The sequence below is a fragment of the Schistocerca nitens genome, chromosome 4, assembly GCF_023898315.1.
Source record: "Schistocerca nitens isolate TAMUIC-IGC-003100 chromosome 4, iqSchNite1.1, whole genome shotgun sequence".
NCBI lineage: Eukaryota > Metazoa > Arthropoda > Insecta > Orthoptera > Acrididae > Schistocerca > Schistocerca nitens.
Window position 1 is genome coordinate 221,163,230 of NC_064617.1, and position 24,860 is coordinate 221,188,089.

At 43.2% G+C, this 24,860-nt stretch overlaps 1 protein-coding gene across 1 annotated transcript in view; it reads left to right on the forward strand.

Annotated features, from left to right (window-relative positions):
• The window catches only part of LOC126253174 (neprilysin-1-like), a 615,357-nt gene that overhangs the window by 471,652 nt on the left and 118,845 nt on the right, over positions 1–24,860 (forward strand). The window contains exon 5 of the mRNA XM_049954333.1: positions 21,546–21,751. Coding sequence (XP_049810290.1) covers positions 21,546–21,751 — 206 coding nt within the window. The remainder of the gene's footprint in view (positions 1–21,545; positions 21,752–24,860) is intronic.

The following is a 24,860-nucleotide window of genomic DNA, read 5'->3' on the forward strand; positions in this document are numbered from 1 at the left end:
ACGTAGCAGATTGTTTTGAAGATGACTCCGTTGTCTTCTTATAGAGATATGATAATGTCGCAGTTCTGCTTTGTATGAACAGCATCCACTGATGCTAGGTTTCTGAAAGTCCGGTGAATCTCTTGTAGGGAAGCAGCCTACTCACGCTGTAGTAAATGCATATCAGTCTTTCCATTGTGTGCCAGTCAGTCTGCTGTAACTAGCTCTGACGTCATAAATGTTGCGCAATACCTTAAAAATCAAGCAAATGAACTAAAACTTTCCTAGTATGTCAGAAGTAATGCTAAAGTAATGTGTGTTAAATATCAGTTTGATAACTTCAGCCATTTCCGAAATTTGGACGTTTTTCTATAAAAATAATTGGCGCAACAGCAAAGAGCTAGAGACTGCAAAATTTATATTTAGATTCAGCTTTCATAATGATTTAATAAAAACTGTACTTTGGATTTCACAGATTAAGATTTTAGTGTAAATTCATGATTTTCTGGTTTTCGTCTCAAAACTGAAGGAAGCAAGATAGATTAAGTAGGCTAAGAATTAAGGCTAGGATGTTTAGATTTAAATAGGTTGGAGGTCCGCTATGACAATGAATATGTGAGAAGTTTCTTTTGAATATCTATAAAATTATAGCGATAGCGGATCTCAAAAGGGACAGTTCAGAGCTCATATTCTGCGTGCAGTGCAATTAAATAAATTCTCTCGCCCAAATTATTGAACTTAGCCACGTCAAAATTTTATTATCAATACTTATCTACGTGCTGAATGCATATATAAATTAGGAGCTTCATCGGCCTTCAGCAAGAGAAGCTAGAATTTATTATGTAACTTGAAGTGGTGCGTTACTAGCCCAGCGGCTAGTCGAGGCAGCCGACTTGATCGAGCGTTCCCTCCGCCGTCCGCACCGCGGCTTTATATATAAGAGCACTGTGCGAGGAACCAAGGCCCCAGTTCTCTCCAGACGCTGAATGACACGCCATCTGTGTCGGCAGTCGCGCCGCGCCAGTATCAGTGCTACTAACAGCCTCGGGTGCCGTATTCAGTTACTAGAGATGCGCGGAAACATGAAATCATTTCAAGTGACTTTCATTATCTAGCTTCAGTTTGCGTATTGTCGTATTTTCACGTGCCGTCGCGGGACAGACATTCTACCAATTATTTAGCGTGGCGTTTGATGAAATACTCTCATCAAATTATGGCGAGCATTCATTTCAACATTTAATTCGGACATTTATAGTTGCATCAGCGCAATAGACTCTGAACTGTTCTGTTAGTTAGGTTGTAGGGATACTTATGTGTGTATTTGTGATTAGGAGAATATACCCAAATATTTTGGAATATTGTTTTTGATTAGAAATCCCGGACAATCTCCTAGTTCCTCAGAGCTATAAGCTGCAGCTATAATAATATTTCTCAAAGTGGGCACTAGGAACTCTATTTACAGGCTTCAGGTTTTGTCAAATCGCTTTCTGGGAGTCAAGAACGTTAAATGGAGAGCCAGTGTTGAGAACGGCGAAAGACAGCATTAACAGCATTTTAAAAGCTAGAAATTGACTCGACAAACAAACATTTATACAGCAATCATTATTTTTCTCCCCTAACCGCCGCCCCACATATGGTGCATCGGCCGGGAAATAAACTAAGTGAAAGTGATTTTTAACTATTCGGATTCGCGAGGGAAATGCGACACGCAGCTGAGTAATAGAACAGTGAAAGTGTTACGTGTGCATGTGAGCGACGCAATTGGATTAACAACGCATCTGAATTCACGGAGCTGGCACTGAGTCTAGCGGTGCAGCCGGCATCGCGAGAAGCCAGTTTCGCCTCACCGCAGTCGTCCGCCGCAGCAGCCGGATACGCGCCTGCAGTTACGGGCCCCGCAAACACACCACAGCCGTCGGAGTGCCATCTGCAGTTCAGCGAGTTGCGTCGCAGCAGTAATCCTGGTACGCCGCTCCGACAACGTCGTGCAGAGGGAACTAAGTTAAGTGCAAAGCTGTTAAAAATTTTACTAACCTGCACTAAAAGAATGTCGGCGATGGAACCGCCAAAAGAAACTGAGTTTAAACTTAAATTAGAACCTATGTCTGTTGAGGGAACTGTAAATTCAGACAACGATTCAATTGTAAACATGCATGAAATTAGTTATGTTAAAGTGAAATCTGAAGTATTGTCTCCTGACAGTAGTGTGCGAAGGGGCAATGATTCAGTAATAGAGACCCCTGTAGTAAAACAGAAACCAGAAATTGTTAATTTATTGGATGATAGTTTCTCTGATGCATTAATAATGAAACCATCATCAGAGATGGTAAAGTTTAAACAGGAGAAGTTAGATATAACTGATCAATCTGAAGTTTCATTTAGTTTTAATGATTCTGGTATTGGAGCTAGTTTTTCGTCACCTGAGTGTGATAAAAAGCCAGCTAGTAAGCTACTCAAAGATGCTGGGGCTGTTGATCTAAATGTCATATTACAAGCAATAGCTGCCAGTAATGCTGAATTAAAGTCTGAAATGGTGTCCAGTCAAACAAATTTTAATAAACGGTTTGAGGCAATGGACAATAAATTAGAATCCAATAATGCTGAATTAAAATCTGAAATAATTGAGGTAAATAACAGGATTGTGGCCAGTCAAACTAATTTTAATAAACGATTGGGGGTAATGGACGATACCTTCAAGGCTGGTTGCAATAAGTTGAAAGAGGATCTAGACAGTTTGAATTGTAAAATTGATTACAATCATGATGATATTAAGAAAAAGGTTGCTCAACAGTTTTCTGAGATGTATAAAACAGTTAAATCCGAAGTTGCTGAGGTTCGCAAGGACTTCCAAATGGAAGATGCGAAGCTGGAGCACAAGTTAACAGAAAAGATCGAGACGGAATCTGAACTGTGCTCAGATAGATTTAAAGATGTTAATATAAAGGTAAACATATGTCAAGCTGACATAGATGCAATCAAAACTGATACTACTCATATTGTACAAAGAGTAGATAATGTGGAAATGAAAGTAGAAAATATTAATACTAACATGGCTAACCTTGAGAGTAAAGTAGCTTCAGTAGCTTCTGGTAATGGTAGTGTACAACAAGTTGTAGCTGCAAACGCCGCTTTTATCGGGTGTCGGCAGTTCTTGCGGTTCGATCCAGATAAAAATATCCACCCGCTAGATTTCTGGAACGATTTTGAAGATGTAATTCCACCAACTTGGTCTGAACGAGAGAAAATCTCATTTATTAGAAGCCATTTAGCAGGTGACGCCATGCGTTGGTCAGCTGATGTTATGTTGAAGTGTAAAACATTAGCGGAGTTTAAAACAGCTTTTATTAATGAGTATTGGTCTAGCAATAAGCAAAATGAAGTGTTAAGAGAATTTTGGAGTGGAAAACGCTTCAATGCAGGCAAAGAATCTATTAAAGAATTTGCTAGGTCATGGATTTCACGTTTGTCACATTTGGACGAAAAGCTGAAACCTGAAATGATAATACTGGGTCTTGAAGCCAAACTGCCATGGTACTGGCAAACTAGAATTATATCTGCCCCTAGAGACAATCTTGATCGTTTCATTGAATATTTGGAACGTGTAGAACGTGTTGCTGCCAATGAGGAGCAAGCACGTAATAACAGAAATGCCAATAACAATAATAGTAATTTTAGGAACGAGCAAAATGGCAATGTAAACATCAGAACAGTAGGTGTTCGCCATCCTAAGAGAGGTAGGAATTGGGGAAATAATTATCAGAATCAACAATGGCGTCCAAGGGATAATAATTTTGTTCCAAACAGAAATATGCATGTAAACAATAGTACGGAAAGCAATGCTATGCCAGCTAACTATAATGAAAATAAAGGAAACAGCAGTAGGCCGAGGCAGGAAAACTAGTTCCCGTCTATGAGGACACTGGCGCTCACCAGGCGGCTACTTTTCCTAAGCCAGTAGTTAAGGGAATTGGTAAGACAGATCAGAATACTCAAACTGAACAGGTGGATGAAGAGTCGGTAGCACCTAAGGATACAACAGAAATATTAGATCACTCACAGTATTTGATAGATACCGTGTTAGAGACGCTTTCTAAGTGGGAAGAGAAAGAGAAGGCGCAGCAGTGTAATGGTAGGGAAGAGCTACAAAATATTGACTTGTCAGGTGAAGAAGCTGAAGAAATTCATGCTTATATTTACGATGAAGATGATGTGCTCTTATCTAAAGTGCCTGTGCAGGATGTTGATAATGTACTAATAGATTTAGGACAGGGGATAAGTGAGAATGTAGAGGGTAGGCTGTTGAGGGTCGATGAACCCAGTAGCTGTGACCAGTTGTCACTTGAGAAGGAAACCGACGATAATGGTGAAAGTGGTTTAGCTGTAACTAGAGTTATGCCCGGTCTGGAGGCGCAGAATCGCTCAGACTACAGTAATTTGGGTTATGTTCAGCAAACTAAATGTAATGAAGTCGTGCGGTGTTTCGATTTAAAATTAATAGACCGACTGGAAAAGGCAGCTGAAAATGTAATTCAGGAAACCCCTACACACTGTGACCTAAATGTAATGAAGACAGATGTTGATCACTTTAGTTGGAGACAAATCCAAAAGGAATTATTAGATGAATTTGAGAAACCACCTGTACAACCTAGAATAAGCCACCCTATAATAATAGTGAATATGTTGGGTATCAATGTACGTTGTCTCTTAGACAGTGGAAGTGAGGTGAGTGCAATATCTCAGTCCTTCTTTGATGCCTTACCGGGTAAAGACAAACTTACAGTAATGAGGGTATCAGGACTAAGAATAATTGGTGCTACTGGCAAGGTGTCAAAAACGGTAAAGCAAGAAGCTTTGCTGCCCTTTAACATTAATGGTAATTTAATTGATCATCCATGTTTAATTGTAAACAATCTTAGTATTGAGGTTTTAATTGGCATAGATTTCTTGTCAAAATATCAGAGTGTTGTTGACTTTGAAAGAAGCCAGTTAAAAATGGTCTTGCCAATAACCGGAGTAATTATAGTACCTTTTAGTGATAAACATGTAGTAACTAATGATGAAACTTGGGAGCTGCCTATACGAGTTTTGAAAAATAGGAGGTATTGGGACGAGGATGTTAATCTTAGTAACAGTAAGCTAAACACAGAAGAAGAAGAAGCAATAATTTTGGGCAAAATAAAAGCTAAATTGCAGGAAATCGATAAGATTTCCGCCAATCAGAAGGAAGAACTGAGACAGGTTCTAAAAGAGCATCATAAAGTATTTTCAGATCGACGGGGCAGATTCATAGGAAGCCAATGAATGCTGTAGGGAGGAGGTTGTTCTGTAACCTCTACACAGTGTGGCAGCTGTGCAGTCCCAGCTGTGTGAGATCTTCTTTCCCTTTTCAGGTCTCACTCACTCTTCATCTTTCCTGTCCCCAAAAATTTTCGACTTCTTCTTTCCAACAAGTTAAATTTTCCGGTATGACTATTAAGCCAGCATTCAACTAATGAATGCTGTAGGGAGGAGGTTGTTCTGTAACCTCTACACAGTGTGGCAGCTGTGCAATCCCAGCTGTGTGAGATCTTCTTTCCCATTTCAGGTCTCGCTCACTCTTCATCTTTTCTATCTACAAAAATTTCGAGTTCTTCTTTCCAACAAAGTAAAATTTCCGTCATGACTATCAAGCCAGCATTCAACTAATGAAGGCTGTAGGGAGGAGGTTGTTCTGTAACCTCTACACAGTGTGGCAGCTGTGCAGTCCCAGCTGTGTGAAATCTTCTTTCCCATTTCAGGTCTCACTCTATCTTCATCTTTCCTGTCCACAAAAATTTCGGCTTTTTCTTTTTCAAATATTAAATTTTCTGTTATGGCTATCAAGCCATGAGTTATGTAACCATTCTATCTACCGATTAGTGAAGAAAAATACCTGATATGACAAACCTAATAGTGACAAACAATAGAGAAGTATGACGTAATTAAGATACAACTGTATTTGAGTAACAATTATGTATAGTACCCTGGTAATATTGTAAGTACAAAGTGTTGTTGTATTGGAAATGGTCCCACAATAATAATTTAAAAAGATATATGAATTCGTGTACAAGCAGGATCTGAAGTGGTAGTGAAACCTAGTGTATGCATTAGAGCTAACTAAGAAATAGTAAAAGAGATTGCTTAGTGTTAGGAAAATATGCAGATAATTTGTAAGGATGAACTCACCTTGTGTAGCAAGGAAAGGCAGTGTAATAGATTTGAGCAGTGTTTGTGGTTGAGACGTGAAGGACACGTCCCTGAAGTATTTATAAGGTTGGAGCTGGCCATTATTTTGGTGTAGTGTGTGACAGGATACACCTACACATATTGAGGTTATGAGTTGGAGGCGTGAATGCGACCATAGGTACCCGTATGTTAGATGAGACAGAGCAGCTCATGGTGTCCTATAGGTTTAAGGAAATTAGCATTACGCTCGTTCATAATTATTTGATGCATTTTAGTGGTAGGTTTGAGAGAGACTACCTGTGGTTTCAGCGTCCGATTGAGTGGAAATGGATTGCCACGTGAGCAAACTAATCAGCTGCAATACACTATGAATATGAAATAAATGTGCTATCCTATGCTTTAAATATTAATAGAGTGAGTGTTAAATAAGTAATACACTAAGCAAAGTAAATTGAATAACATACTGACAGACGTAAAACATTATTTTAGCTCAGCATAAATACACTTCAAAGTAAGTAAGTACCTAATTGCAGATGTGGAACTGACAACAGCAGAGGACCAATAAGTGGAGTTAGTAGTCAACTAAACGTAGTGTGTTTTGAACACTCCCAACTGTACTATTACCAAAAGTTACTCACATGTACAAAGAAGCTGAGAAAACAACCACTAATCATACTCATACTATCTCTAAGAATAAGGTAATCAGAAATGTCAGCTAAGTGAATAAAATACAGATTTGTCAGGAATGTACCGAGCATTGGTTCAGTGTTCCGACCCAGAGAGGATAAATTCAAATTAAATATGATTTATAATTATATGCCTTGGGCATAGATTTTCTCTAATACGTGACTAACGGCGTTTTGAGCCATTTGTTTCCCGATTTTATGACAATTAAGTAACCGCGAGAGTAAAATAGAAAAAGTCTGTTAACTTTGTTCCAGCAGCATATTAAATGAAAGCTAAAATATATATATCCCCATTTCATTGTGACCCACCCTTAGATATTAAGTGAACAGAGTCTGAGGCACTCTTTTTGTTTGTTCTACAGGACAAACCAGATAATGGCAGCCTGGTAGCTGCGTGAAAGCGTGGAGTGACTTGGACACAACTCACAGTGACCCCTCCCCTTTCCCCATGCAATTTAGAGAGATCGAGAAGGACGCACACCATAGCAACTTCCCCTCCTCTACCCTTGTGAATGGAAGTGTAGGACGCCAGCCAAAGCGGCTACAACCACGTGTGTAAAAATTATTTGTGCAATTTTCTTTCAGGTTTAGAAAAGACTGCTAAGAGATAATCATCTGTTTATGTATCATGTTATTTTCTTTGAATTTGTGTATGTAAAAATGTATCTAAGTTTTTCATAATTTTTCAATTTGTATGTGTTTGTTTGTCTAAGGCAATATGTATGCCAAAATATTTCATTGACTTTGCTTAAAAATTTGAGTAATGACATTCTTTAAGTGGCAGTGAACATGCCCACAATTTAAATAATTAATGTAGGTAATCAGTTTTTTTTAATGTGTCTATATGTTTGAATTTCAATTTTCATAGGGAGTTAAACTGTACTCTTGCTTCCCTTTTTGTAATTAAATTTTTCTTTTTCATTCATTAACATTCACAAACAAAAAATTTAAGTAGAGGGTGATGTAGGGAAGCAGCCTACTCACGCTGTAGTAAATGCATATCAGTCTTTCCATTGTGTGCCAGTCAGTCTGCTGTAACTAGCTCTGACGTCATAAATGTTGCGCAATACCTTAAAAATCAAGCAAATGAACTAAAACTTTCCTAGTATGTCAGAAGTAATGCTAAAGTAATGTGTGTTAAATATCAGTTTGATAACTTCAGCCATTTCCGAAATTTGGACGTTTTTCTATAAAAATAATTGGCGCAACAGCAAAGAGCTAGAGACTGCAAAATTTATATTTAGATTCAGCTTTCATAATGATTTAATAAAAACTGTACTTTGGATTTCACAGATTAAGATTTTAGTGTAAATTCATGATTTTCTGGTTTTCGTCTCAAAACTGAAGGAAGCAAGATAGATTAAGTAGGCTAAGAATTAAGGCTAGGATGTTTAGATTTAAATAGGTTGGAGGTCCGCTATGACAATGAATATGTGAGAAGTTTCTTTTGAATATCTATAAAATTATAGCGATAGCGGATCTCAAAAGGGACAGTTCAGAGCTCATATTCTGCGTGCAGTGCAATTAAATAAATTCTCTCGCCCAAGTTATTTAACTTAGCCACGTCAAAATTTTATTATCAATACTTATCTACGTGCTGAATGCATATATAAATTAGGAGCTTCATCGGCCTTCAGCAAGAGAAGCTAGAATTTATTATGTAACTTGAAGTGGTGCGTTACTAGCCCAGCGGCTAGTCGAGGCAGCCGACTTGATCGAGCGTTCCCTCCGCCGTCCGCACCGCGGCTTTATATATAAGAGCACTGTGCGAGGAACCAAGGCCCCAGTTCTCTCCAGACGCTGAATGACACGCCATCTGTGTCGGCAGTCGCGCCGCGCCAGTATCAGTGCTACTAACAGCCTCGGGTGCCGTATTCAGTTACTAGAGATGCGCGGAAACATGAAATCATTTCAAGTGACTTTCATTATCTAGCTTCAGTTTGCGTATTGTCGTATTTTCACGTGCCGTCGCGGGACAGACATTCTACCAATTATTTAGCGTGGCGTTTGATGAAATACTCTCATCAAATTATGGCGAGCATTCATTTCAACATTTAATTCGGACATTTATAGTTGCATCAGCGCAATAGACTCTGAACTGTTCTGTTAGTTAGGTTGTAGGGATACTTATGTGTGTATTTGTGATTAGGAGAATATACCCAAATATTTTGGAATATTGTTTTTGATTAGAAATCCCGGACAATCTCCTAGTTCCTCAGAGCTATAAGCTGCAGCTATAATAATATTTCTCAAAGTGGGCACTAGGAACTCTATTTACAGGCTTCAGGTTTTGTCAAATCGCTTTCTGGGAGTCAAGAACGTTAAATGGAGAGCCAGTGTTGAGAACGGCGAAAGACAGCATTAACAGCATTTTAAAAGCTAGAAATTGACTCGACAAACAAACATTTATACAGCAATCATTATTTTTCTCCCCTAACCGCCGCCCCACACTCTGTCTGCGAAATCAAATAAATATCTACACTTTGAATATTTCTATTTTAACTGTTCAGACATCGGAATAACAAAATGTAGCATACATTCTCTTCCAAGAGTTATCAATTACAAGCACAAAGTCTGCTTTCTACCGCATTTTGAAGACATGTCTCCGTTCTCCACAACTTCCCGCCAAATGTTCACAAAGAAGTAGTACGAGGATAACTTTCAAAGCAAAGAGGTTCACATCGTTGTCAAAGATGTAACAAATAACTATGTACCAAAACTTGGTAGATTTAAATATACAGATTTATACGTTAAATCTTCAACATTTATTCTAAACATATGGAATATAAATATTTATGTATGAAATAATGAATTTATTGTTTGTAGTTTTAAACAAACATATAAATTTATGAACCGAAATTACCGATACCTGATGGTAGCTAAGAATTCTGAATATCTCAGGCTTGCGACGTGCAAGTGTACCCAACCTAAGATCGAAACTCTCAATAACATTTGGCTTATTTCGGCTTGTTATCGTTAACAACATTAGGTATAAAAAATTAATATGTTATAAAAAGGCAAAATACACTTCCGAAATTGTTCCGCTGTGAAGGTTGTCGACTCTACACGTAACATGTTATATTCTGAGTCAAACGAATTCCCACCTGCAGTGCTGTGGATAAATTACTCAGAACACACTACGCTTCAAAGCAAAGGAATTAGTAACGTTCTGACTCCAAAGTAAATATTTCAGTGGTATCTAAGTGTCTTCAGTAAACCCAGTATTGGCTGTTTGCAAATCTTGGCTGCACAAGTATGACGACATACAGAGCTGGAGTCAGTAACATTGCCAAATCGAGCCTTGGTCTGCGAAAATTCGAAATATGTTTTCACAGGAAATCCACTCGTGGGTTCCGCGAGCAAGGCAAGCAATATCATAACCGTACGTGACCTGGAGTGGAATTCCGGAAACAAGGACAGGGACGCTTATTGGAATGGCGACAGATGTCTCAGAAGAAGACTCCAATATTGCGTCCCCCAACGCACTGTAACAGAGAAGAGGAAGACTGGCCCAGTATGGATACTTCTTGGAATCGTCTGCTGCGAATCCTACCACTGTATTCCTAGTGTACCTAGTGTAACAATATTTCCCGGTGCGACATTGTTATTGTTAGAATCTTCAGTCCGATGACAGATTTGGTGCGACGTCCCATGCCAAGAAGTTTTGTACACATCTGATCAGCTCTGCATGACTGTTGTAGCCTACAACCTCAAACTGCTTTTTGCATTCAAGACTTTGTCTCTTTCTACAATTTTTTCACCCCACAATTCCCTTGACAAAGAAATTAACTATTCCATAAAGCTTTCTTCTCCTCAGTTCGATTCAGTGCGTCTTCATGGGGAGTTATCCGACGTACCCACGTACTCTTTGCCATTTTATTGTAACACTAAATCGTAAAACCTCCTGCTCTCTTCCTGTCTATACTGTACTACACCTACGTTTCGCTTCCCTGTAAGACTGCACTTCAGGCAAATACTTTCAGAAAATACTACCTGACTCACATGGGCGCCCGGAGAAAGTTTTCCAAGAGAGAGCAAATTTCCAGTCCTCATGTAAGTAATTCTGCGAGTTTGAAAACGCAACATTGCTCAAAACCTGTATTTGCAAAGAAATGCGGAAGACCTATTCTACCTCAAAAGATCAATAGTTATCTACATAATATTCTAAAGATAGAAAGGCCACTTTTGGATACCTGAAAATGAACAAGTAGAAGTGTTAGCAAAGCAACCATCTCTGGATGGAGCTATTAAATACGATAAACTCCTCCTCGCAGATATCGAGCTCAAACTGTGGTTGCCATTCGGGTGGAAAGAGGAGTGGTCGAGAACATCTAAAATAAAAGACAGCCATTACGTACTAACTCATCTCATGATTCCAGTAGTACCACGGTATAATAAGACACAAACATCGAGGAACTACACGACCGTTATAGTAAGACTGAAATTAAATCATCGGAAGTGCGAGGAACACCTCTGTCGGCTCAGCTTAAGCGCGACCTCTCCTTGTGTTTGGGGAGAGCAAGAAGATCCATATATTGCTAGTGTCCTGGAAACACATATCACATACACGTACTTACAAGTAATTTTTCGGCTCTTGGTCATCCGGTCTAAAGCAATCTACAAACATTGTTAGCATCCAACGATATAGCTACGCACAAGATACTGTACAAGTTAGTCAACAATGCCAACATCTCGATATAGCTGCCTGGCCTGCTGATCTAATGCTGTTGGTAATTAGAATGCCAATGGAAAACCAAAGCATAATTAACTGACGATATTACCATGTGCTGCTCTGCATCATATGGAAAGCTCAGCCAATGAATACATGTCACTACGAACCTCCTAGATGTATGTGTCTGAAGACTGGTGTATACGTAAGTATGGCTGTACTCCCCAAATCTGCTTCTTTCTGAATCTGTGTTCTCATGTTCTGTCTAGATAGTACTTATAGGACTGCACAGATAATTCAGTTCTCTATCCGCAGTTTTTGAAAGAATTCTTACTGGACATATAAATAAACATTTTATTTTTAATTTAGATACATAGTCGTCATTAAGGATGGAATTGGGAATATCGCTAAAGTATCCCAACGGCGATTTATTATTTCTTATTGTGTTACCAGTAGGATTTGTACCGCATACTACTTCTGCATGTGCTATGTTACATTTTCGTCTTGTTTACTTGTTTCAGTATACAGTGGATGTAAGATCTGTTTTATTTCTGTGAGTGTCCTTTGTTAAGCCTATTTAACTTCGTTCCAGGGTACGACTTAAACTAATGTATACTCTCACTGGCAAAACGAACTTTCCAGTGATGAGATAACTGCATGGGCACGTTCCGAAAGCCAATAATTTTAAAAAATATATTTTAATTGTAGATTATTTTGGCACCACAAAGATAAGTATATTTCGACAGCCTATGCAAAGTACATCTTCGTTATTAATATGAATATGGATGCCTTCTTTTTGATTCAACGATGTGGAATTACATCCTCAAATGTTTAAATCCACAGTATCCAAATATTTATGGAATACAACCAGAGAATAGTAACAAAAATTAATAACGTTCCCTTTACGAAACCGAAAATAAAATATTGGAAACAGGAAAAAAGTCAGCACGATTGAGAAAATGCCAGATTAATTCTTCTCGATGCGGACGAACAGGGAATAAACTTTGAAATAGTCTTATTCAACTTCGATGCCTGCCGCATCTTTGTTTGCTTATAAAACTTCATATCTGATCACTTTAACGTATTAATGGCATTACTTTCATCCTTTATAGTCTTTATTGTGAATGGCATAACTGTACGCAGCTTACAGTGGAATTCCGGAAAGAAGATGAGTAGGAGAAACAAAGCCATCACGTTCGAATACATCATTAGTAGTGTCCAGCTTGTCACCGTCACGTCGTTTAAAAATCTGGGCGAAACGTTGCAAAGTGATATGTTGCCTCGTCACTAAACACTAAGTGTGTAAGAAAACCGTCATCCCCCATCTTTCCAAGAACGAAGTTACAAAACGCCACACGTTGTTGTTTGCAACCTTCACGAAGAGCTTTCATTAGCTGAATTTTGTATGGTTTCATGTGGAAACGTCGACGCAACACATGCCAGACGGGTATGGGGGCATGTTGACATGTCGAGCTACAAGGCGAACGGATTTCTGCGGACTCCTTGTGAAACTATGGCGGACGCGTTCGACGAGTCAGACACTCGCGGACGGCCCGGCGATTTGCTTTTTCACAAACAACCTGTTTCTCGGAGTTTTTCATGCCATCGTCTAATGCTCTGTGCTGCAGGAGGACCCACTCCATACCTAGCACGAAAATTACGCTGAACAGTTATTGCTGACCCACACTACGCAAAACGTAGAACACAAAACGCTTTCTGTTGTCCGACACAATTTTTACTAAAACTGATGTTGACGCACACTGCTGCTACCTAGCGGGAAGCATCTAAAACTCGAGAGTCTGTTCTTTCCAACAGAGTGTTGGTCACACACGTATCTCAAATAACATAATAGTTACGATTTTTTTTTAAATTTGATGATTGTTTTTGTGGACTTGCTGCATGCACTGGAAGGGTTGTCATAAAGCCGTTGTATTCTCTCTTGCCCCACATCCGTTGTAACTGGTCCTTGATGTCGTCAATAGCGACATTGGGACAGGGCTGATGTCCGAGCTGGTCCCCTCGTATGTCCTATTGGGACCACATCTGGATATCAACACACAGACACGTGCCTTGTATGGGGGAGCAATGCCGGCCGTTGTGGCCGAGCGGTTCTAGGCGCTTCAGTCCGGAACCGCGCTGCTGCTATGGTCACAGGTTCGAATCCTGCCTCGGGCATGGATTCGTGTGGTGTCCTTATGTTGGTTAGGTTTAGGTAGGTCTAAGTCTAGGGGATTGATGACCTCAGATGTTAAGTCCCTTAGTGCTTAGAGCCATTTGAAGCATTTGAAACACTTGGAGGAGTAATGTCCTCTTGAAAAATAAAGAGACCACGAATCTGTCACATGAGGGGTGAAGCTTGAGTACACAGTGTATCTGTGACATACTGCCGTGATGTGCAATCATGTCCGATGTCTGCGCACACCACGACGTCTGGAGCAGCATAGCTGTGCGCCCCCAAACAATGGAAGAACGGAACCTCTCCGCAGGTCGCTGACATAACATGCTGATGATGGTCGTCCAGGGTAGCACAGAATTACAATTCTGCCCCAAAAACAAAGACACCATTCATCAGCAGTCCATCCTTCCTGGTCACAGCAACACTCCAAACGCACCCGTTTGCGTTGTGGTGTTAATGCCAGCCTACGCGTGGGATGGTAATTATGTAGTCCAGCTGCTGCTGGTCTCCGAGTAATGGTGAGTGGTGACACTGAATGTCGCAGGGAGTCCATTACTTGTTCTCATGTTCTCGGATGGCAGGCCGGATATGAAAGGGCATAATGTGCTTGGTGCACAATACGGCGATCCCCCCTTGTGCTAGTCAGACTTCATCAACCAGAACCTTGATGATGAGTATGCCTGCCCCCACGTTTTCATTCGGTCCAACACCCGGACACTGTCACACACGAATGTCCCACAAACTTGGATATTGCACGACAACAGCTGGCCAAATGGAGACCCACCGTGGGGCTCATCTCAAACACTGTCAGTTGCTGATAACGTTGTCTCATACGAGTACCTCTGGCACCTCGGTCTCGTTCACAGTGATTACTCAACCTCTGACGCCATTCGCGCCCCTTGTATACCCTACCAGACATGGTAACCTCGCTAAATAAAAACAGCACTGATGCAGTCTGGTGGCTGTTCTATCACAGCCAATAGCAGCTCTTAATCATTTACATACCCGTCGATAGCAAATACAAGTATGAAGTTACACCGATTTCCAACCATTTCTTCTGGGTGCTTCACATTTTTTGTCAGGCAGTGTATGTAAATCAACAGGGGCTTTACTCCTTGATTTTCCGCATTAGACATCGCTGTTGAAATGTATCTTATAGCTTTGCCACCGTAGAAGGCAAAAGCGTCGATGGCAGAGACTATCACATAGTAGATTTGACAATTCTACAGCAAGCGGCGGTAAATACTCTATGTGGCAGCCGGTCACGCAAGCCAGACACGCGAGGAACTAAGAAAACGGCGATGTAACCGGCCGCAGAGCAGTCGGAAGTTCTCTACGGGCAGCCATCCCAATCAGATCTATCTTCTCACCGCCACGACCGGTAGATTCGAAGTAAAACATCTCTCTGCACTGGTGGACCTTCCCGAATTCGTAGTCTGGTCCTGTTGTACTGCTGGGAGCCTTTGTCAGCAGTCAGCAGTGCTCGAGTAGAGGTGATAGACTCGGAAGAATTTCCTCTGGGTATCTGTGCTACCGTTGTCCATGGTGTGTGGAACGCTCCAAACTTTCTCATGATACTACGAAGTGCCTCTGATTGCATCCTGCGATAGACGCCGATCTTTAGTGGTATGGTAGAAGCTTTAGGAAGTCGTAAAGTGCCGTGCTAACATTATTTCAGACATCTTTTTAAAATAAATTTATTAACAAGAAATTCCTACTCAACATTTACAAAAAACACCTTGACCGACCTTTTTTATTCTATTTATTATTTATTTTTAAAAGGTAACCATTGCAAAAAAATGGTTCAAATGGCTCTAAGCACTATGGGACTTAACATCTGAGGTCATCAGTCCTCTAGAACTTAGAACTACTTAAACCTAACTAACCTAAGGACATCACACGTCCATGCCTGAGGCAGGATTCGCACCTGCGACCGTAGCGGTCGCGCGGTTCCAGACTGAAGCGCCTAGAACGGCTCAGCCACCCCAGCCGGCCATTGTCATATCCTTGATTAAATATTTACCCTGATGCAGTGCTGATGGCAAATAACGGTGATACAACGATGGCAAATTTAAGCTCAAGACAGTTAGAACGAAATTAATTAAAAGTTTCAGCTAAAACTGGGTAATTACTTGTCACTAAAATTTAAATCCCCAAACCTATTTTAAAAGTCCATATAGTAAACCCTTAAATAGAATTTATGACGATATACTGACATCAGTTCAAATTTCAAAACTTCAGATAAAATCAATTTAGGGACAGAATTTAAAATCCACAATATCAATTACAGGGAGAGCGTTACTCACAAGTTTTTTTTTCACACCAGTTTCACTCGTAGCACAATTTAATATTTACTCAAGTACTGTACAGAAGCAGCCGACATTTTAAAACAAGCCCAGGCGCAGAGCGCCTTCAGATCAACACCAAATAAGGAGGCCCGAATTGTTCAGTTACAAAAGATTGATCTGCAACATTAGAATTCAACCCACGGCTACGTCAGTAGGTTTACAGTACCGTAAGCCTGCAATCATACTTTATTTCACACTTTATTCCTGCGCACACTTCTTGGCAATACAGTATACACATCATTAAATTGGCATGATAAGACCTGAAACACGAATCCGTTACTTCCGGTCCCACACATACACATAACACCAATGCCGCCCACGAGGGCAGACTCAATGACGTCCTTTACAAAATGAACACATGAAGTAAACAGATCACCAGCTATTGAGTAGTAGAATTAGTCAGCTGCGCATGGAGTGAACAAGTACTCGTCCATGAATGCAACCAGGGTGCAGCGACAGTGCAGTGAACGCTGTACAGATCGTCCAGCTTTGCTTTGCCTGAAAATGTCTTCTGGACAACAGACACAGGATCCGAAAGCGTACCCGTCATTCGCTGTCAACAAGTCTACGAATACCAGTACACTGACCAGCGAACACTTGAATCCAGAAGAGGTGGTTCATTTCAAACAAATGGCCCTCAACCCCAGCGAGGCCGCGCTATGAGTCCAGGTCCATTCAAGATGTTTCCGACTCAAACACGGGTCTGTTTCCAGCACCGCCACGGCTCCCCACCCACCTCCGCTGGTCCGCACGCGCCGCTTGGTGGACCATGTACACACGGTAAATTACTCTCTGTCAAAGAGAATCTATATTACCACCGACTCCACCAGAGGAGAAACTGTCACCCAGCGCCAAGTCCCAAGCGACTGGAGAAAAGCGCAAGTGACTCCAGTATATAAGACAGGTAAAAGAATGGACCGCAGACTTACAGACCAATATCCCTAACTTCTGGTTCAAATGGCTCTAAGCATTATGGGACTTAACATCTGAGGTCATCTGTCCCCTAGACTAAGAACTACTTAAACGTAACTAACCTAAGGACGTCACATACCTCCATGCCCGAGGCAGGATTCGAACATGCGACCGTAGCAGCAGCGCGGTTCCGGACGGAAGCGCCTAGAACCGCTCGGCCACATCGACCTGCCCTAACTTCTGTTTGCTGCAGAATCCTTGAGCATATTCTCAGTTAGAATATAATAAACCTTCTTGAGATTGAGAATCTTATGTCCATGAATCAACATGGTTTTATAAAGCATCACTCGTGCGAAACTCATCACATGATGTAATGAGAACTATGGATGAACGGCAACAAGCAGATTCCATAGTTCTAGATTGCCGGGAAGCATTTCACACGGTCCCCATTGCCGGCTGTCAACGACGGTACAAGCATATGGAGTAAATTCACAGATATGTGAGTGGCTCTCAGACTTCTTAATTAATAGAACCCATTATGTTGTCCTCGAGGCGAGTGTTCATCAGAGAGAAGGGTATCGTCAGGCGTGCCCCACAGAAGTGTGATAGGACCACTGTTGTTCCCTATATACATTAATGACTTGTTTGGCACGGTGGACAGCAATTTCCGGTTGCTTGCTGATGATGCCTTGGTGTGTCAAGTTGAGTAACTGTAGGAGGATACACTATGTGATCAAAAGTATCCGGACACCCGCAAAAACATACGTTTTTCATATTAGGTGCATTGTGCTGCCACCTACTACCAAGTACTCCATATCAGCGACCTCAGTAGTCATTAGACATCGTGAGAGAGCAGAATGGGGCGCTCCGCGGAACTCACGGACTTCGAACTAGGTCGGGTGATTGGGTGTCACTTGTGTCATACGTATGTACGCGAGAATTCCACACTCCTAAACATCCCTAGGTCCACTGTTTCCGATGTGATAGTGAAGTGGAAACCTGAAGGGACACGTACAGCATCAAAGCGTACCGGCCGACCTCGTTTGTTGACTGACAGAGACCGCCAACAGTAGAAGAGGGTCGTAATGTGTAATAGGCAGACATCTATCCACACCATCACACAGGAATTCCAAACTTCATCGGGATCCACTGCAAGTACTATGACAGGTGGGAGTTTCAAAACTTGGATTTCACGGTCGAGCGGTTGCTCATAAGCCACACATCACGCAGGTAAATGCCAAACGACGCGTCATTCGGTCTAAGGAGCGTAAACATTGGACGACTGAACAGTGGAAAAACGTTGTATGGAGTGAAGTATCACGGTACACAATGTGGGGATCAGATGGCAGGGTGTGGGTACGGCGAATGCCCGGTGAACGTCATCTGCCAGCGTGTGTAGCGCCAACAGTAAAATTCGGAAGCGGTGGTGTTATGGCGTGATCGTGTTTTTCATGGAGGGAGATGGTACCCCTTGTTTCTTGTTTTTTTGCGTGGTACTAACATAGCAAAGACCGATATTGATGTTTTAAGCACCTTCTTGCTTCCCACTGTTGAAGAACAATTGGGGGATGGCCATTGCTTCTATCAACACGATCGAGCACTTGTTCGTAATGCACGGCCTGTAGCGGAGTGCTTACACGACAATAACATCCTTGTAATGGACTCGCCTGCACAGAGTCCGGACCTGAATCCAATACAACACCTTTGGGATGTTTTGGAACGCCATCTTCGTGCCAGGCCTCACAGACCGACATCGATACCCCTCCTCAGAGAAGCACTACGTGGACAATGGGCTGCTATTCCCCAATAAACCTTCCAGCACCTGATTGAACGTATACCTGCGAGAGTGGAAGCTGTCAAGGCTACTGGTGGGCCAACGCCATTTGGAATTACAGCATTACCGATGGAGGGCGCCACGAACTTGTAAATTATTTTCAGCCAGATGTCCGGATACTTTTGATCGCATAGTGTATAAGACGACTTAGACAAAATTTCCAGTTGATGTGGTGAATGGCAGCTAGCCCTAAGTGTGGAAAAATGTAAGTTAACGCCGATGAGTTGGAAGATCAAACCTGTAATGTTCGGATACAGTATTACTAGTGTCCTATTTGACACAGTCAAGCCGCTTAAGTATGTGAGAACTATGGGCCGGCCGCGGTGGCCGAGCGGTTCTAGGCGCTACAGTCTGAAACTGCGCGACCACTACGGTCGCAGGTTCGAATCCTGCCTCGGGCATGGATGTGTGTGATGTCCTTAGGTTAGTTAGATTTAAGTAGTTCTAAGTTCTAGGGGACTAATGCCCTTAGAAGTTAAGTCCCATAGTGCTCAGAGCCATTTGAACTTTTTTTTTGAGAACTATGGTAGGCAAGGCGAATTGTCTACTTCAGTTTATTGGGAGAATTTTAGGAGAGAGTGGTTGCCCTGTAAAGGAGATCGCACATTGGACGTTGGTGCGACCTATTCTTGAGTACTGCTCGAGTGTTTGGGATCCGCACCAGGTCGGATTGAAGGAAGACATCTGCGCAATTCAGAGGGGAGCTGCTAGATTTGTTACCGGTAGGTTCGAACAACACGTAAGTGTTACGGAGACGCTTCTGGAATTCAAATGGGAATCCCTGAAGGGAAGATGAAGCTATTTTCGAGAGACACTATTGACAAAATTTAAATAACCGGCATTTTAAGCTGATTGTCGAACGATGCTACCGCTGCCAACATACATTACGCGTAAGAGGCCACGAAGTTAAGATACGAGAAATTAGGGGTCATACGGAAGCGTAAAACAGTCGTTTTTCCCTCGCTCTATTTGTCAGTATAACAGGAAAGGAAATAATAAGTAGTTGTACAGGGTGGCCTCCACCCGTACAGTACGGTGGCTTGCGAAGTATCAAGGTAGATGTAGGTATAGATGTAGATGTAGGGGCACAAAGTCGGCAAAATAAGAAATAACGTCAAATGTCAGCTCATTTATACATTGTTTATTTTCTTTTAGAAAACTTTTTGTCGGATACGAGGATTTTGCGATTGATGTTGTATTAATGTACAATCATGCTCATAAATTAAGGATAATTTCAGAATGTGGTGCCACACAATGTGGCACTACACAAAACTGGCGCTAATAGCGTAAGCACATAGGGAACACACACGACACAGATCTGTAAGTCCATGCTATTGGTGATAAGTTGATAAAACAGTCTCGAAACACATGTGCTACAAATCGCCACTGCTTCCTGCGCATGTACCCCGACATCAATATGGGATATGATCACCATGCACACGTACACAGGCCGCACAACGGATTGGCATACTCTGTATCAGGTGGTCGAGCAGCTGCGGGGGTATAGCCTCCCATTCTTGTACCAGTGCCTGTCAGAGCTCCTGAAGTGTCGTAGGGGTTTGAAGACGTGCAGCGATACGTCGACTGAGAGCAACCCAGACGTGCTCGATTGGGTTTAGGTCTGGAGGACAGGCAGGCCACTCAATTCGCCTGACATCAAGGCAGCTCGGTGGGACCGTGCGTTATCATCCATCAGGAGGAACGTGGGAGCCACTGCACCCCTGAAAAGGCGGACATATGCAAAATGACGTCCCTATACACATGACCTGTTACAGTTCCTCTTTGAAAGACTCGCAGGGGTGTACGTGCACCAATCATAATTTCACCCCACACCATCAAACCACGACCTCCATACAGGTCCCTTTCAAGGACATTAAGGAGTTGGTATCTGATTCCTGGTTCACGCCAGATGAAAACCCGGCGAGAATCACTGTTCAGACTATACCTGGACTCGTCCGTGAGCATAACCTGGGACCACCGTTCCAATGACCATGTGGTGTGTTCTTGACACTAGGCTTTACGGGTCTCCTGTGACCAGGGGTCAGTGGAATACACCATCAGGCCTCCGGGCGAATAACCCATGTCTGTTCAGTCGTTTGTAGACTGTGTGTCTGGATACAACTGTTCCAGTGGCTGCGGTAAGGTCCCGGGTAAGGCTACCTGCAGTACTCCGTGGCCGTCTGCGGGCTCTGATGGTGAGACATCGGTCTTCTTGTGGTGTTGTACACTGGACGTCCCGTACTGTAGCGCCTGGACACCTTTCCTATCTGCTGGAATCGTTGCCTTAATCTTGAGATCACACTTTGTGGCACACGGAGGGCCCGTGGTACGACCTGCTGAGTTTGACCAGCCTCCAGTCGCCCTAGTATTCTACCCCTCATAACGTCATCGATATGTGTTCTTTGAGCCCGTTTTAACACACAGTCACCAGTAGAACGTCTGAAAACGTCTACACACTTACTCGCTGCACCGTACTCTGACATGCACCAACACACCTCTGCGTATGTGGACTGCGCCAGCGCCACCGTGCGACGACCGCAGGTCAAATGCACCGCATGGTCATACCCCGAGGTGATTTAAAGCCGCAAACCGGCCACCAGAGCGTTGTTTCACCATGTGTCAGCATTATCCTTAATTTATGAGCACGAGTGTATGATGTGTAGTAAACAGTGCAGCTGTCGGTGCGGGTGGCAGTGGTGTGGGACTGAAGCGCGTGGTGGCGGCGGCGGTGTTGCAGAGCAGATCCGACGTCTGGGGGACGAGCCGCTGCGCGGGGTGCTGCGCGCGCTGGGCGGCTGGCCCGTCACCGACGAGCAGTGGGCGCCGCCCGCCTTCAGCGTCGAGGTGCTGCTGGGCCGCCTGCGCGGAGAGTACAACGAGGGCGTCCTCATCGAGCAGTGGGTCGGCCCCGACGACAAGAACTCCTCCGTCAACATCCTGCAGGTACTCGCTCACTCACTGGCGGCGCTCCGACACTGAGGTGACGGAAGTCGTCAGATACCTCGTAACATCGCGTTGGACCTCCTTTTGCCCTACTTAGTGCAGGAACAGACGTGGCATGAGATCAACAAGTATCTTCAGAAATACCGAGCTATTCTGCCCCTTTTATTTTATTTTATTTTTGTGTCCATGCTTGTGATTGGAGATCTGGGAGAATTTGGCTTTCACTTATGTAAGAAAATTAAACACATCTGTCGTTATGATACCATTTATTGTACGGCTACTAGTTTCGGTACTTGTTTGCACCATCTTCAGGTCTTAGCTGATGCTAAAAGGGTTAACACCATCCGTATACACGATGCATCAGTAACCAACATCTACAAGTTGTTTTCTCAGACTACCTGTAACCGCGATGTTGTTTCTCCCACCATCAACTATCAACTCTTATACATGCTGCCTCTATAGCCGTCCATAAATGTGAAAGTGTTGCAGGTACACGATTTTGCGCACGAACTGATCTCTCGATTATGTCCCATCAACATCCGTTGGAATTCATGGCGGACGATCTGGGTGCCCAGATCAATCCCTCGAATTGTCCAGAAAGTTATTCAAACAAATCGCGAGCAGTTGTGGGCCAGTCACGTGTTCTGGAACATGAAATCCATGAATAGCTTCAGATGGTTTCGAAGTATCCAATCAATGAAATGAAATGAAATGATCGTATGGCATTGTTGGTCGGGAGGCCCCATGCGAGGAAGTTTGGCCGCCGTATTGCAAGTCCTTTTTAGTTGACGCCACTTCGACGACTCCTGCCTCGGGCATGGATGTGTGTGATGTCCTTAGGTTAGTTAGGTTTAAGTAGTTCTAAGTTCTAGGGGACTAATGACCACAGCAGTTGAGTCCCATAGTGCTCAGAGCCATTTTTGAACTTCGACGACTTGCGAGTCAATGGTGATAAAATGATGATGAGAGACACACAAAAAAAACACCCAGTCATCATGAGGCAGAGAAAATCCCTGACCCCGCCGGGAATCGAACCCGGGGCACCGTGCGCGGGAAGCGAGAACACTACCGCAAGGCCACGAGCTGCGGAGATCCAATCAATAATCAGTTCGGTTGGACCAGAGTCCCCAGTCCTTTTCATGTAAAAACAGTCCATATCATTATGGAGCCACCACCAACTTGCACAGTGCCTTATTCGCAACTTGAATCAATGGCTTCGTGGCGTCTGCGCCACACTCGAATCCTGCCTCTTACCAACTGAAATCGTAACTCATCTGACCATGCAACGGTTTTCCAGTAGTCTAGGGTCCAACCGACATGGTCACGAGCCCAGAAGAGGCGCTGTAGGCGATGTTAGCAAATGCACTCGCGTCGATCGTCCGCTCCCATAGCGCATTAACGCCAAATTTCGCCGCTCTGTCCTAACGGATACGTTCATCGTTCGTACCACATTCATTTCTGCGGTTACTTTACGCAGTTTTGCTTGTGTATTGGCACTGTCAACCCCGCGCAAACGTCGCTGCTCTCGGTCCTTAATTGAAGGCCGTCGGCTACCGCGTTGTCTATCATGAGCGGTAATTCCGGGATTTTGTTCTTTTCGGCACATTCTTGACACTGCATATCCCGTATAACTTAATTCGCTAAACATTTTCGAAATCGAATATTCCATGCGCGTAGCTCCAGCTACCACTCCGCGTCTCAGTAGCCTTAATCACGTCGGAAGCCTTTCCACATGAATCACCTGACTACAAATAACAGCTCTTTTATACCTGCCCTTTTATACCTTGTGTACCCGATACTACCGCCATCTGTAAATCTGGATATCGCTGTCCCATTACTTTTGTGAGCTCAGTGTATGACGGCATAAACTCTGCTGGGGTCCCTTTCATTGAAGTGTCTCAATCTCTGTGGAGTAATTACAGCTCGATCTTCATCAAGAGTCCAAATTAGAGAAGGTAGTGATGTTGGATTTTGGGTCTGGAACGAAGCAGATGTTCTAACTCTTCCACTAGGTTCAGATCGGGACTTTGCACAGAACAAGCCTTCGACTCAGTATGGCATAGAGGGCTACTCTACAAGTTGTACACACAAGGGTACCCTGGGAGCATAGTTAAGCAGATCAAAACCTATCTCACGGAAGAACTTTCTGTGTCAAAGTAGAAACTGCCACCTCCACCAACAGGCGTGTTCGCGCTAGGGTGCCACAGGGATCGGTCCTGAGGTCCGTTTTGTACAGTCTGTACACTGCGGACACACCAATGGCCCCCTGGTGCACACCGCACAGTACGCAGATGACACAGCCTTCTACACACGAAATGCAAACCAGGACCTGGTCATCCGTAGGCTATAAAGTGCTTTAGATGACACAGAAACTTGGGCCTGTCGCTGGCGCATCACCATCAACTGTGAAAATACGCAAGCTATCCTGATCACCCGGAGGCTCGGAAGGCACGGACCTGCTCAACATCCCCCCCTCCATCTTCACCTAAACGGAACCCAACTCCCCTCATCCCCCCTCCAACTTCACCTAAACGGAACCCAACTCCCCTGGCGCAGAACCGCCAGGTACCTTGGCGTAACCTTGGACTCTTGTCTTACGTGGAAACCCCACATAGACGAGGTCCACAGGAAGTTCTGTGCCAGAATGTCCATCCTATACCCAGTCGTCATCTCAACCAGCTTCCTTCCCTGCTCTGTAGGAGTCAATGTTTATCAGGCCCTGATACGGCCAGTAATGGAACATGCATGCACTGTCTGGGGATACGCAGCAAAGCAGCACCTGGACAAATTCCAGAGGCTGCAGAACCGCGCCCTCAGGAGAACATTGCATCTACGCATCGGATTCCCTACCGATGATCTGCACGTCGCAGCTGAAACCCCACTCTTGAAAGAGCGTTTCCAAGATCTGGCAAGGGCCTTCTATGAAAGCTCTTCCAGATCAGGAAACGTCCTCATCCACTCCCTAGGTCGGTGTCTGTCAGTAGTGGTTTATCTTGTAGTGAAGTTGAAGTAGATACTCCGTGCGAATTGGTATGGGTGGAGGTTATACTTAACAGCCGAACTAAGTTAATAATTGGCTCCTTCTACCGACCCCCAGACTCCGATGATA